The sequence below is a fragment of the Elgaria multicarinata genome, chromosome 2, assembly GCF_023053635.1.
Source record: "Elgaria multicarinata webbii isolate HBS135686 ecotype San Diego chromosome 2, rElgMul1.1.pri, whole genome shotgun sequence".
NCBI lineage: Eukaryota > Metazoa > Chordata > Lepidosauria > Squamata > Anguidae > Elgaria > Elgaria multicarinata.
In genome coordinates, this window is record NC_086172.1 from 158,731,832 (window position 1) to 158,746,793 (window position 14,962).

Consider the following 14,962-nt stretch of genomic DNA (forward strand, 5'->3'; position numbering starts at 1 on the left):
TTCATTTTCAAGCAAAATCACTGTGTGTGTGTTTTCCCACCTCCATGTTGGCAGACACTCCAAGTTTTGCAGAAGTACCCCCCCCAAAAAAAATCTCTCTTAAAAAACTAAATATTGGACAGGAGGAGAACAGCTCAGTGGTCAGTGGCCATGCATTGCTGACTGATTGTTGGAAGAAAATAGAAAACCGGGAAGGGGTTTAAATGGAATGGCTGTAATCAGGGTTGGGCAACTTGTGGCATATAGCCAATGATGACGGATCATGGAAGTTGTTGGCCAAAGCATCCGGAGCGCCACATGTTGCATAGCACACTGCCACATTTTGTTTCGGGTTCCATTATTTGTGCTTTACCTAATATCACAATATCTATAGCTTAATGGCTATAGCAAAGTTATGAAAATGCTAAAATGTTTTCCGCTCATAAATGTTAGTGTTGTGAACTATGCTCATCCAATGGCAGAGCATTTAAGCAGACTAAAGGTGTGTGTGTCTTCATGATGGCGATTTGCCACTCCTTCCCAGTAAGACCCGATAGTATTGCTGCAACGGGGTGGGAGCAAGACATCCCCATGCCAGGAGGGAGTGTGGGCTTTCCGGCAGCCATTCAGCTCATTGGTCCCGCCCCTCTGCCCTATCAGTGGTCACCATCCATCCCAGAACGTCCCCAGCCCTGTGCTGAAGTGAGGTTACATGGTGGAAGGACCGTGATGACCTCACTTCAAAGGAAAAAGTCATGGTAAGCCCCTGACTTCTAAAAACGCAGTTTCAAGGAAAAGCCCTGCGGTGGTTGCATGTTGGGGGCTGCATCATATGACCAAAGCAGCGCCACTGCACAGCCACTGCGGAGCAGTTAAGTCGTATTGACAGCCCCTAAGTATAATTCTTTGGGAGAGATTTCCTGATTTTTTTGTCTTTCAATAAAAGCACAATTTCTACATTTTTACGACCCCTCAATGAATAACTATCTTGTGTGTGTACCTTACGTTGTTAAAGCTGCCAGAGTTTGACCACAATGTGATAGATCATTTTAATTCTGAATAGTTAAAGAGCAGAGGATCACCAATTGTGCTATTTCAGTCGAAATAAAAGAAAAATCTTCCACAGTTGGAAAATTACAGCTTGTGTAGGTGTTGAAAACCCTCTGCTTCACATTGTAAATTGGCAGTAAGTCAGCTACTCAGAGCTTTTATTATTTATTTTAAGGCAAGACCTCCCTTGTCTTTAGAACTGTAGAAATGCATATCACTACACCACTCTTTTGCATTACGATTCAGTTTACAAAAATGCTTGCTTCATTATTGTGTCAAAAAGAAATATCCCCCACCCTCACCCCCACCCGCCGCCTCCATTTCACTGAATAACTTCAAGGAAAATGCTTAGCATATAAGTTCAGTACAGCATGCTACGGTATAGATCATAAAATCTTTACAAAGTAACAATTTGAAGATGATGCATTTAGCACAGAATTGACAATTTACCATAAAACAAATTTTGGAAGCAGTTCAACATTTTGCTTTAGTTTGAGCAACTGATATTGTACTTAATGTTCCCATCTGGCCCCCTTTAAGTTTGCATAAGAATTTATTAACAGATCCATGAACATATGAAGCTGCCTTATTCTGAGTTAGATAGTAGGCATGTGCTCTGCTCCGATTAGGAGAGGAGAAGCAGTAGCGGATTGGCCTGCTCCGCCTTACCCAGAGGCGGAGTAGAAGCGGACCGCGGACCCCTAGAAGCAAGGTGAAGAGAAGCGACCATTTTTCGGAGCTCCTAGTTCAGGCGGAGCGCTCCGGTCGCCATCTTGAAAACATTTCGCCATAGGATTGCATTGCGGGAAATAATCGCGCATAACTAGGTTGTTTTTGAAGCTATCGTTCTGGAAATTCTTGTGCACAGAGAGTTGTGGATGGGGGTCATTTTGAGACTACTCTCACCTCTCTGCGTCGTGCGGGTCGCGTGCTATATTTTTTAAAAAATCGGGTCAACAAACAGGGACAGCGCGGCTCAAACGGCAGTTTTCGGCTTTTCGCCCATAGGATTGCATTGCGGGAAAGAATCGGGGATAACTGGGTTGATTTTTAAGCTATCGTTCTGAAAATTCTTGTGCACAGAGAGTCGTGGATGGGGGTCATTTTGAGACTACTCTCACCTCTCTCTGTGGTGTGGGTCGCGTGCTAGAATTTTTTAAAAAATCGGCGGGAAAAATACCTTTTTCAAAGGGCTGAGGGGCAGAGTCAGCTCCCGGTCATGATCACATGATCCCAAAGTTAGAGGAGGGGATAGGCAAAACGGGTAACTTGGGATTCTGGGAAACTTCTCTTTCTTAATCTGAACGGACTTTTCCCAGTGTTTTTTAACACAGTAGCCCCACCAAATGCACAAACACAACCTGAAATCATATACTAAGCCAAGAATAAGAGAGCACTGCTCCCCACCCTAACTTTGGGGAACAACTGAAAAGATGTGGTGCAAGGGGATGAGCTCCCCTAGGGCATCTCATCGTGGACGTGCCCCCACTCTCTCCTGTACTGGAAGGCCATCAGAGCCTTCCAAAGAGAGTAAAACGGTGGAGCAATGCCTATCATGAGTTGAAGTGAGCGTTTACCTCAGAGCTCTTGGTGAAGCAATGGCTGTCTTGAGTTGAACTGGCAGCTGCTTCCCTCTCCCCCGGGCACGTCCCCCTATTACTGGTAAAAGACAGATATAGCCTTTTTTTAAAAGTTCTTCTTGTTGTTTATTCAGCAACACTGCTGCTTTTAATTCCACCCCTCCTTCGTTTATTTATTTATTTATTTATTTATTCCATTTTATATGCATTACTGGCTTATCCTTGGCTCACTTCCTTATGCCCCCAGAAATGTCTGCTGCCTTCCCTCTCTCCTCCCTTGCCCGCCTTGCAGGGATGTTGTGTGTGTCTGGCTTTGACTCAGGGGAGAAGTCCTTCCTGTGCTCAAGTTCCAAATCCATTTTTCAAGTGTGGAAGAAGATTCATATAGGTTGATCTCTACTCCCCAATTCATGGCATGTTGGGATTTCCTTTGAAATGGCCCCATTGAGAGGTCTGCAGGTTTAAGCCCCGCCAAAAAACAGGGGATGATGGGACTGCCTTGAGTCTCGGCATGCGGCGTATGTTTATCCCTGGATAAGCTGTCATGGTGGTGAGTTTGAGGTTTCTAATGTGCAAATTGACGGAGCTATGGAAAGGGGTGTGAATGGGGTGCCCGATTTTCAAAAATTCCCCAAAAATCAGGGGATGATGGGATTGCCTTGAAACTTGGCATGCGTGTGGACACATGGATAAGCTATCATGGTGCCGAGTTTGAGGTTTCTAACGTGCAAATTGACGGAGCTATGGAAAGGGGTGTGAATGGGGTGCCCGATTTTCAAAAATTTCCCAAAAATCAGGGGATGATGGGATTGGCTTGAAACTTGGCGTCCATGTGGACACATGGATAAGCTATCATGGTGGCGAGTTTGAGGTTTCTAACGTGCAAATTGACGGAGCTATGGAAAGGGGTGTGAATGGGGTGCCCGATTTTCAAAAATTCCCCAAAAATCAGGGGATGATGGGATTGGCTTGAAACTTGGCGTGCGTGTGTATACCCCCATGAGGTGTGATGGTGCCAAACGTGAGGTTTCTAACTTGAACAGAAAAAAAGTTGTTTACTTTTTTATCTTTCAATGCAAGCCTATGGGGGGAAAAAACGGAGCTCCGATCCGGATCCGGAGCTCCGAGCGGAGTGGAGCGGAAATGGGCAGAGCGGGGGCGGGGCGAAGTGGCCCGCTCCGAATATGGCGGATCTGCAAGTGAAGCGGAGCGGGGGTCCGTGCACACCCCTATTAGATAGTTGGTCCATCTAGCCCCAGGGCCCCAGGTCTTTCCTAGAAATGCTGTCTGGGTCCCTTCTAATTGGAAATGGCATGTTCCTTAAGATCATGTACACATAATGTGTGTGTTTATACTCTCCTTCCTAATACAAATAAGCAATGAGGTCTCTTCTCCACTCCTAAGAGACCCCAGTTGGATATCCCATAAGGATTTTAAAACCACTGATATATTAATCCAAAGATAGTAGCCATAATTAGTAAACTACAGTGCACATGAGCTGCGTGCTGGTGCCTGCAGATTGTTCGATTTTGCTTGGCTTCTCCTGCTCATGTGAGCAAGTAAAGCAACCAGACTTGTAGAAATTGGCATTACCTGTGAACCTGGGATTATGGTTTATTGTGCCCAAATAAACCAGGATCATGACCCAGCTTTAAATCAGGGTTTGTTATTGGTTTAAAAAATGAATTGTAATCCCAGACTTGGACACAACACTAAATTATCCATGCGTGGTTTATTTACATACGTGAACAGCAAAACCAGAGCAAACATATGTTTGTGCGCACCAAGATGCAGCTAGTTCACATTATGGTTTAATAAGTCAAGATTCCTGTCTTAAAATGATATATGAACATGGCCAAGAAATGTTAAGTTTGGCCATTTCACTTCTGTAGTAAATGTATCTTATCCTGTTTTGACAAGGTTTCTAAATTTGAAAAATCCAGTATTCTGTAGCTCCTGCTTAATACTGGAGGGGGGAAAAATCTAATTTTGTGTCAGGAAGTAAATTGGAATTCCTACTTGACAAAGCAATCCAAAGCGGAGTTGGGAGTGGGAATGATATGGCAGATCTACTGCCACATCCAAACCCCTGCGAGTTTGTGCTAATCCCCCAAAAAAGAAAAGGGGAAGAGGGGAAATTAGATGTATTAGTTCCAGGTCGGACAACTCTATGCTGACTACTTGTTTCAACAATGTCTACAGCCCAACTGAACCCTTATATCCACCAAGGCTCTGGGATGGATGAAAATGCAACCCTTATGCTGGATCCTTGCACTCTGGGGATGCTCAGTTTATATCTAGATGTCCTTGTTTAGTGCAGGTGGAGACTGGGAGCTCTTTTGGGGGTGAGGGTAGTGGGTCTTCAGAGAAAGCTATCCGGTGAGGTTTGGGGTGTGTGTCCATCTCTGCGGGCTCTAGATGATCAGGACCTTGGAGTGGTGTCAAGCCTCTATAGCCACTGAGTACTGCCTCATTGTGCTGCTTTGGGGACCCTCCTTAGACTTTAGTTCTGCAACCCATTGGGTTCTCTCCTGCCTGCTGATCTCTCTGTCTTGTTTTTGGATAGAGCTGTTTTGGCTTCTTAAAATCAGCGCTCGCCTCTGAACTTCAGAAATAGAGGGAAACAGACGGAATGATAATGGTCGTTTAGAAGAGCTTGAAATAACAGCTCCAGTGCTCATGATGCCACCTTAAATTATATATTGTCCCATTTAAATATGCAACAGTATAATTCCCAAATGAGTAATTTCTTGGTTTTAATTAATAGGTTTGCAATCCTGTGTATACTTACCTGTAAGTAAGCTCCATTAAATGCAGTGTGTCTTACTTTGGAATAAGCATACAAAGGATTGTGTTTGAAATATCTGGGTTTTGCATGAAGATCCTAGTTTTAAATAGCAATTTATTGAAATATCACTTTAAGTGCTTAATAAGGCTACAAGCAAATGTAATTTAAATATGCTAGAATAAAGATGCTTTCTAAATAAATCATGTAGTCATCCTGAGTAACATTCTGTGGTTGGCATCATGGCTGTTCCATCATCCTTACAGGGATATAAAATGGTGAGGATTGCCTATAGTACTCTGGAAGACCCAGTGAAATTGATGGGAGTAAGTTTAGGACTAACAAAAGGAAATACTTCTCATGATGCACAGTTAATATATGGAATTCACAGTCATAGGATGGAGGGTGGACACTATTTTAGATGGCTTTTTAAAAAGAATTAGATAGATCCATAGGCGACCTATAATGAGTACACCTGTTTAGGGATCTAGCTGGCCAGTCAGCTATGCCATCCTCCAAGATACTCCATTCATTCCCTCACAACAGTCAGCTTTCTGTGCCCTCTGAGCATGCTCAGTCCTTATTGGGCTGTTTTCAGATCCCACAAGGATTTCCCTCCTCCCACCCCAAACATATTTTGTACTTTTGCAAACTTCTACAGGCCTGTTTATACCTCTTACTTGTATGACAGTGGTGCCATTTTCGGCTACATAATGATATACACTGGGAGAATGAATTCACTATTAGGACAGTACAGCTAAATGGAGTATATCTCTCTTCCTGGGGAGCAAACTGAGGAAGCATCTCTTGTTTGTGAATGCCCAGTGGAAACAGAAATTTTGGGTCTGATTGAGTGTGTTAAAGGCCAGCTTTGGTGGATTTGCCTGTGATAGCTGCATGTAAATAAGATGGTTTGATCATATTATGGTTTTAAAATAATAATGTTATCAATAATAGAGTCACTTTAAAATGCCATATATACATTTCCACAAAATAATGTTTGTTCATATTATAGTTGTATTGATTTTCTAAAGATCTTATCCTCCCAACAGAATGTGTTTGGCATGTGGATAGCTAACATAGGCTGTGGATAAAACAGGCTAAATTAATTTAACTCCTAGGAGTGAGTATTCCCTTCTGTGTAATTGGTTATTACCGATTACCGTTATTAATTTGCTGGAATATTGTTTGCAGTTAAGGCTAAATTTTTATTCTTCCCAAGTCCCCTCAAGTTAGCAGTTACAAATACTATTTTGCTGCACAGAATCTAAAAAAAGTGTAATTTATTAAAACATTGCTCTGGAAATTATAATATTTCCATAGACCTATGATATTGGGGTTATTAATCTACATTATGCTAACTTTAGTACTCTCTTCAGTTTCTTGCCTCAGCTGCACATTACTTCTGTATTGGATTAATTAATTAAAACAGTGTTCTAAGGAGACCTTGACATATCAAAAGCTGAAATATAATGAATGCACATCACAGTGGATGGATAATGTTTTTGATGACTTTTGTTATGCTACTTCTGGTGAATTTAATTATTTATGTTGCGCGGGGGGGGGGGGGAGCATAGAACATCATCACATGGGGAAAAATTGTTTGCTTACCGTTGCTTCTCTGCCCGCACATTTGTCCCTCATTACTTCCTCTTTTGGAAGTGGGCCGTTTTGATTGCACTACTTCTCCTGCACACAGCAGGAGATAGCGGCAACCTCCAGCATTAAAAATAAGTCAGATTTACTGGGGTGTTTTTTTGTGGCACAAAGAAGGCGAAAAGGCGCAGGAGGCAAATGATGTTGTGAGAGGGACCCGGGAAAATCTGTGTGTCCAGTAACGAGCGTGTTATTAAACACTCTCGTCTGGTGGAGCTCATAGATTCTTTGGTTTCCTGGCTCTGAGCTCATAGACAGGGCTTCGAGCTTGGAACCAGGAAATAGTGCTCCCCCCACCCCTTTGTAGCTGGCATGGGGAGAACTGCTCCGGCTATCACTCCGTGCTCACAAAACAGAGCGTGTAGATAGGGGGAAAGGATGTCTTTCCAGGAGCAGGGAGGGAAGGGAGAATAGGGACATGGGGCTATGAGGTACCCCAGCCATTTCCAGCATCCTCCCCCCCCCCCTTTGAAGAAAGTTCCCGCCCAGCTTTAATGCAGAATGGGAGGCAGATACCTGTAAGACTTGGAGTTCGGAGGTTTATGAGTAGCCAGGGCGCATCCTATAGGATTGTGCCCTTAAAATTATAGATGATACTTTATTTATTTATTTATTACATTTCTATACTGCCCATTAGCCAAAGCTCTCTGGGCAGTTTACAAGACAAAATTTAAAACCTCAAGATACAATAACACAGTAAAACATAACATAAGAACCATAAGTTTAAAACAGAATAAAACCAAAGTAGTAACTGAGATAAAAGCCAGCAGCATTTCAAGGATCTAACAACACACTAATGCAGTTTTTAAATCTCCAGGGCTAAAATGCCTGGGAAAATGAAAAATGTCACCCGGTGCCCAAAAGACCACAATGTGGGCACCAGGCAAGACTCTCTCAAGAGGTCATTGCACAACTGGAGTGCCACTACTAGAAAAGCCCCCTCCATAGTAGAGAGAAAAATAGGATGTTTCAGGTCCTTCTTAAAAGTCTGCAATGATGGGGCCTGGAGTACCCCTGATGGCAAGTTATTCCAGAGGTGTGGTACCCCTTGTTGTGTGGTCACTGACCTAACTTCTCTCACAGGTGGGCAACTAAGAAAGGCCTCTCTTACTATTCTTAAAGTGTTGGCAGGCTGATATGAGTGAAGGCAGTCGTTCTCTCAAACCATTTAAGGCTTTAAGTGTCAAAACCAGCAATTTAAATTGGGCTCAGAAACATGCCACAAACTACGAACCTGATACTTTAGGGAGGTGCAACCCCGTTCAAAACAGGTTTAATATTAGTCATTCAGGCGGATGAATCAGCCATTAACTGTACCTTCAGCTTACCCGGATTGAGTCTCTTTATTGGTCCTCATCCAGTCTATTACTGTGCCCAGGCATTGATTCAGAATACCCACTGCCTCACCTGTATTTGATGAAAAGGAGAAATTGACTTGGGTGTCATCTACATATTGGTGACACCTCAGTCCATATCTCCAGATAACCTTCCTGAGTGGTTTCATGTGGGTGTTAAACAGCACGGGAAATATAATAGAGCCCTGTGGCACCCCATGGTATAACTGCCAAGGTACAGAGCAATAATCCCCCTGCACCACCTTCTGGTATTGGCCATCCAAGTAGGAGTGAAACCACTGCAGCACAATTCTTCCCAACTCCCAGCCTAGACAGTTTGTCCAGAAGGATATCATGGCCAATGATATTGAAAGTCACTGAGAGGTCCAAGAGAATCAACAGGGTCGCAATCCCCATCCTTCTGTCCCTCATCCCATAAGATGACCAAGGCAGTTTCTGTTCCAAAACCAGGCCTGAAGCTGGAATGAAATAGATCCGGATCATCTGTTTCTTTCAAGAGTGTCTGGAATTGGCTGGCAACCACCTGCTCAGGCACTTTGTCTAGGAAGAGGATGTTGGCAACTGTCCTACAGTTCTTAACATCTTCTGGGTCCATGTTAGGCTTTTTCAGGAGTGGTTCAATAACCACCTCCTTTAAAATGGCCAGCAACCCCCCCCCCTCTCAGAGGCGTTGACAACCTCCTGGACCCAGCTGGCCAAGCACCTTGTCTGCATCCTCAGGCCTCAACAATCGAAACTCATGCAATAAAAGTAGACCAGTCAGTGCTCCCGATGCTTCTACAGGTGGCGCTGCATTAAATGTGGTGTCGAAGTTGGGATGAATGTGAGTGACTTTATCTTCAAAGTTTCACACAAACTCTGCACAATGTGCTTCTGAGGGTTCCACCATCTCTCTCCCTGGCTCAGATTGTAGAACTCTTAACCTGTGTTCGCTTGGACTCAGCATGAGTCTTCCTCTGCCTGCACTCCAGCTGCACTCCTCTTTCTTCATTGCCCTCAGGTGTATACCTGGGAGCTACCTGAGCTTTGCTCAGAGAGAAAGGATGGTTTGGCAAGATTGTGTCAACTACCCTAGTCATTTCTACGTACCACAAAATAACCAGGTTTTGACAGAAGCACTAGCCATACCAGCAGGAAAATCACCCAGAGCCTTCTGGAATCTATCAGAACCCATTAGCTTCTAGGGGTGGATCATTTAAATAGGTCCCCCACCCTTGCAGAGGGGAAAGGCCCTCTGAGAATCTAAACCTCAATAGGAAGTGTTCTGGCCCTGACAAGAGAATAGATGTTAATCCCCCCACTTTCAGATCACAACCCTTCTGTCCTGTCGAGAAAGCCAAATCCAGTGTGTGTCCTTCTACATGCATCGGACCAAAAACACGTTGGGAAAGCACCATTGTTGTCAGTGATGTAGAAATATTTGCACAACAGTTTTTTTCCCTTATTTTTGCTAAAATTGACCCCACTATTAAATGTTTTAAAACCAATGTGTATTTTTTTTTATAAGTTCTGGTCAGGATATCCAAGGAACAAGCGTGGTTGCAAGTCTTCCAGTCCTGATGCGACAGAATCCTGCAGAGACACTCAGGAGAGTCTTGCCAAAAGTTCGAGTAAGTGCAGCATGCCTTATATTGAATGCATTATTTCACCTTCATTTTAAAATACCGAATGCATCCAACATCCTGTTCATGCTAATGACAAAACTCCCATTGATTTTAATAGCTGTATATTAGATTTTCAGTAAAGAAGACAACAGAACAAAATTTGTTATTCAGCTTGAATCCCCCTGCCTCCCTCGCCCTTGCATTTATCCTTTCGATATTGAAAGCTTTTCATAATTAGTGTGTGTTCTTTGGATTTATGTGAATTAACCATATGGAAGGATAAAATTGCTAGCTATACCAGTGAGATTCATTCGTTTGTTGCATGATCCATGGATATCAGTATTGCTGGTTTCCGATAGCTTTTTCCAGTCAGTCATTTTATCACTGGTTCATATATTTTACACTTGCTTGCCTTACCTATCAAGGGCTAAGGGCAACTGACCATTTATTTTTTTTACAAAAGAGAGGAAGAGCCAGGTCCTGATTGCTTTGGAGTTGCAATTTAAAGTTTATTGATAAAAGGGAGGAGTTTCTTAAACTGAAAACTTTAAAATTCTGTCATAGGTTTGTGAAAATCTAATTTCCTCATATTTATTTATTTATTTATTTATTTAAGCATTTTTATGCTGCCATTCAGCCAAAAAAGGCTCTCACGGCGGCTTACAAAAGTATTTCTTGACAGTCCCTGCCCACAGGCTTACAATCTAAAAGACATGACACAAAAGGAAAGGGGATTGGGAGGGAGGAGGAGGAGGGGGGAAAGGAAAGCAAATTCAGGCACTACAATCTTAGTTGGAAAGTTCAGCAGTTACAGGTGACAGCAGGAGGGAGGGGTGCTCTCAGCTGGAGCTGGACCCAGGCATGGTGGAGAGGTGCCTGCCTGCTGCTTCCTCCCTCACTGGTGGCCTCTGCAGAGACAGTTGGTAGCAGGAGAGAGGGGGCTCTCAGCTGGAGCTGGATCCAGGCACGGTGGAGAGGTGCCTGGCTGCTGCTTCCTCCCTCACTGATGGCCTCTCCAGAGACAGTTGGTAGCAGGAGAGAGGGGGCTCTGACTGGAGCTGGACCCAGGCACGGTGGAGAGGTGCCTGGCCGCCGCTTCCTCCCTCACTGGTGGCCTCTGCAGAGACATTAACTCCAGAGCGCTCAAATCACCCCTAAGAGAGCTCCTTCCACCCAACTCAAGCATTTTTTCACTTGTGTATGCTTTAGATGTAGAGAGAGCATGAACTAAAACACTGTGCAGCTAGCTCTAGGCACTCAATGTGGCTTTGGATTTGTGGTTCTTGAACAGCAGTCCTCTTGTATTGAGCAGGGGGATGGACTTGATGGTCTTGTAGGCCCCTTCCAACTCTACTGTTTTATGATTCTATGTGCATTGAAAGAAAAACTAAACAATCTACTGAATATGGACAAACTCTTGGGTACACCTGAAGTAGCAGAAAGGTGGTAATTATACTGAATTTTACTGTAGATCCCCATCTATGCAATCTGCCTGCCCCAATGGAACACCTGTTCTTAATTGGAAATGTTTGTATAAAGAATAAAGATGTTTGAGATTGTCTTCGTGAGGGTATCCTAGTTATGAAATATTCCCCCAGGGACACTAGAGTGGTACCGACTCTCTTAATCTTTTAGGCACCAGATAAATGCAGTGATGCTTTGAATGAGATTTATTTTATTTTTGGCTTTGCTGTAGTCATTTTTTATTGCTATTTTACTCTTGCCTTACTGGTTCTCATGTGAGAAATGTTTCTGCCATTACTCTTTCATATTATTATTTTCTTACTGCATTCTGTTTTTGTTGTTAGCCACTTTGGATATTTAGGGTGCAAATCTGCCAGCTGAGGGCAGTAGGATTCGGTGAAAGCTCTTTTACACCGGTGGAATGCCGGATATGCTGTCACCACAAAAAGTACACTAGTGGAGCTGGTCTGCCAGCCAAGGCATGCCATCAGAACATCTAAAATATGGCAGAGTAGTGGATGGGATGTGGGGAGCACAAGAAAGGAGCACACTTACGGTGTACAGGACCATAAATGCGCTCCTTTCTTGTGCTCCCCACATCCCACCCACTACTCTGCCATATTTTAGATGTTCTGATGGCATGCCTTGGCTCAGCCTCTTACCTACAGGTCATGATCATGTCCCCATCACCAGCACAATTTTATACCAGCCACAGATATGCCATAAAGAATTTCCCATCGACTGATTGCAATGGGAAGGAGGAAAAATACCTGCCCCCATACCAATGACCAACCCACTCAAGTTGTCACGACTGAGCATAGGATATGGTTGAACTCAATGCTCAATCACAGCACACCACACCCTGTATGTCAACTCCAGGCAGAGAGATCACATTTGATCTGACAGGGCATGTCATAAGCGACTATATCTTTTTCGCGTCATGTCCTGTACGTTTAGAGCTCACAAGGGGAAACTTTGGTGTTGGGAAAATATAGGGAAAGGTCATTTTGTATAGACAGGGAGCTCAGCCTGTCTTTGTGACACACATGTGAACATGACCACATTGCTAAGAGTTCTTCACAGGTACCTCACCTTGGGACAAATACCTAAGACCGAACTGCATTCTAACAGCCAGGGATGCCAGGACAGAGCCTCCCACACAGCTAAGCAATGGAAGGGGGAACATTTGCTGCAAAGTAGAACTACTGTGACTGTCTCCCATGTCTCTTCCCCCTTTGCCAAATATGAATGCTGGGTCATACCTGAGCTGTATTGCTACAACACTCTTCCCTCCCTCCCTCCCTCCTGCAACCGTAGGGAGCAAGGATCCCCCACACACACATATAGGGGAGGCACTCATTCCATCTTACAGATAAGCTACATATTGTTAAATGCAACAGCCCACACACAATTCCAGTGCAGTCTCCAAGAAGAAACGGATGTGTAATCTCACAGTCACTCCAGTTCCCCCCCCCATCCCCCAGACCTGTGGGTAAGAGGCTGAGTCATGAGCCCTGACTGTGCACTCAGTGACACCACTCCATTTTCTCTCTCCCCCACAAGCATGTACTGTACATTCAGGTTCAGGTACGATGTGCTCCAGCTGCTGCCTATTATTCCCTGCTCCCTGCCTGTGTCTCCCCTTCCTCTCCACTGGTTGCTTTCCCAGAGGTACTTGTTCTTGCTCCTGCACCCTTGCATGCTTCATGACAGACAGTTATACAACAGGTGAAGGTATTGCCACATGCATGAAGCTGTTGCTACGAGGGACATTACATCTGCCACCCTGCTGTCTGCAGAGCCACTGTCTGAAGCACGAGAGCCTAGGGAGGGTCCATAGCGCAGTGTGATAGAGCACCTGCGTTGCATGCAGAAGGTCCCAGGTTCAATCCCTGGCTTCTCCAGGTAGAGTAAAGAAAAAAAATCCTGCCTGAAACTCTGGAGAGCTGCTGCCAATCAGTGTCTGCAGTACTGGGCTAGATGGACCAATGGTCTGACTCAGTATAAGGCTATGTTCCATGGGAAGTAGGCAACACCATGTATATGCCATTCCTTTTTCTACTCCATCCCAGATGCTGATTAATAAAAGCTTTGTTGATGCTCTATATGTTGTTTTGTTGTCACTAGGGATCCCTTTCCTCCACTTTAGTATGTTCTGTCTTCAGCTGTCCTCAGGATGGGACTTTTAGGAGGATAGTATAACTCAGCACCCAATCACAGCACACCACACCCAGTATATAAACCCCAGACAAGAGAGATCACATCTGAGCTGAAAAGGCATGCCATAAGGGACTATATATTTCTGGCACGCTTGATGGGCTATGTGGTGGTAGCCCCTCCTCTCTTTGCACCCTGTACTGTGAGGGGCCAGGCTTCTCAGACTGCACAGGCAGCACTAGGAGCTGGGATAGTGGGGAGGGATAAGAACTTAAGAAGAGTCATGCTGGAACAGACCTTAGGGTCTGGGCAGGTACATATGGGAGGAGGCGTTCCTTCAGATATCCTGGCCCCAAGCCGTTCAGGTTGTTGCTGACTTTGCCATTGGGGCTGATGGAGTCGGTGTGTGTTTGCTACGGTGCTGCACAGTGCAGGGGATATCCCTGTCATGAGTTCTCTGGGTATAGGTGGCATGTGGGTGCCCGCAGTGGCACAACTCCTGATTGGTGAGCTTTGGCAGAGTTTCCAGCGACACTGTGGTTATGTCTGTCATTCTTATGCTTTATGTGTATTTTCTGTGTTGTGTGTTTCCTCCCCTGGGCTGAGCATGCGTTTGATATAGCAGCACAGTAGTTGCGTAGCTCCGGTCCTGACGTAAAGTGCGTACAAGATTGCTCTCCCCATTTTTTCAGTCTTATAAGAAACGTTTTAGATTTTCTTTTTATTGTTTTATGAAGCTTTCTGTTGTATTCTTGACATATAGAAGGGTTTAATCAGTTGTTGATAGTTCCTAGGTAAGTGGCCATCTAGTAAGGAAGCAGTAGGAGTTCTAATGATAACTTGCCGCTTTTTAATTGGCTGAATATGCGTGCCATTTGAAATCCTGCTGATTGAAGTTCTGGAATGCAACCGAACATTTGATTGTTGGTTCGTCTTTCATTTATGTTTTGAAGAAAGTGGCAGTTTTCTAATTTAGCTAAGGCTTCTTTAAGACTGATATTTCTAGCATATTCTGACCCCCTCTTTCTTCCTGCATACCCCTGAATTATTTGTTAGATTTTAAAAGTCAAATGTAATAGTGACAATGGAGGCTTTGGGGGCAGAGTGAACTAAGTGCAAAGGAGCAATAAGTGTTAATAATTGTATGAACCTCTGACAATCAGTGTTAATAATTTGGGTTTGTAGTTTGCGCATTGTGATGGCTCTGTTCTTCTCATGCGGTGGGATCACTGCAAATTACTTTGGTTTACTTTTCTCTTTAAAAATGGCACTATGAGCAGAAAGCTGTGGCTCAATCAAAAATGACAGCTCACTTGAGCATACTTTTGTGAC

The 14,962-nt window shown here is 44.1% G+C and overlaps 1 protein-coding gene across 2 annotated transcripts in view; it reads left to right on the forward strand.

The window, feature by feature from the left end:
- PPP4R4 (protein phosphatase 4 regulatory subunit 4) overlaps positions 1-14,962 on the forward strand; it is a 125,672-nt gene that overhangs the window by 32,104 nt on the left and 78,606 nt on the right. For both annotated transcript variants that reach the window (XM_063117996.1, XM_063117995.1), the window contains exon 3: positions 9,913-10,015. In XM_063117996.1, coding sequence (XP_062974066.1) covers positions 9,913-10,015 — 103 coding nt within the window. The remainder of the gene's footprint in view (positions 1-9,912; positions 10,016-14,962) is intronic.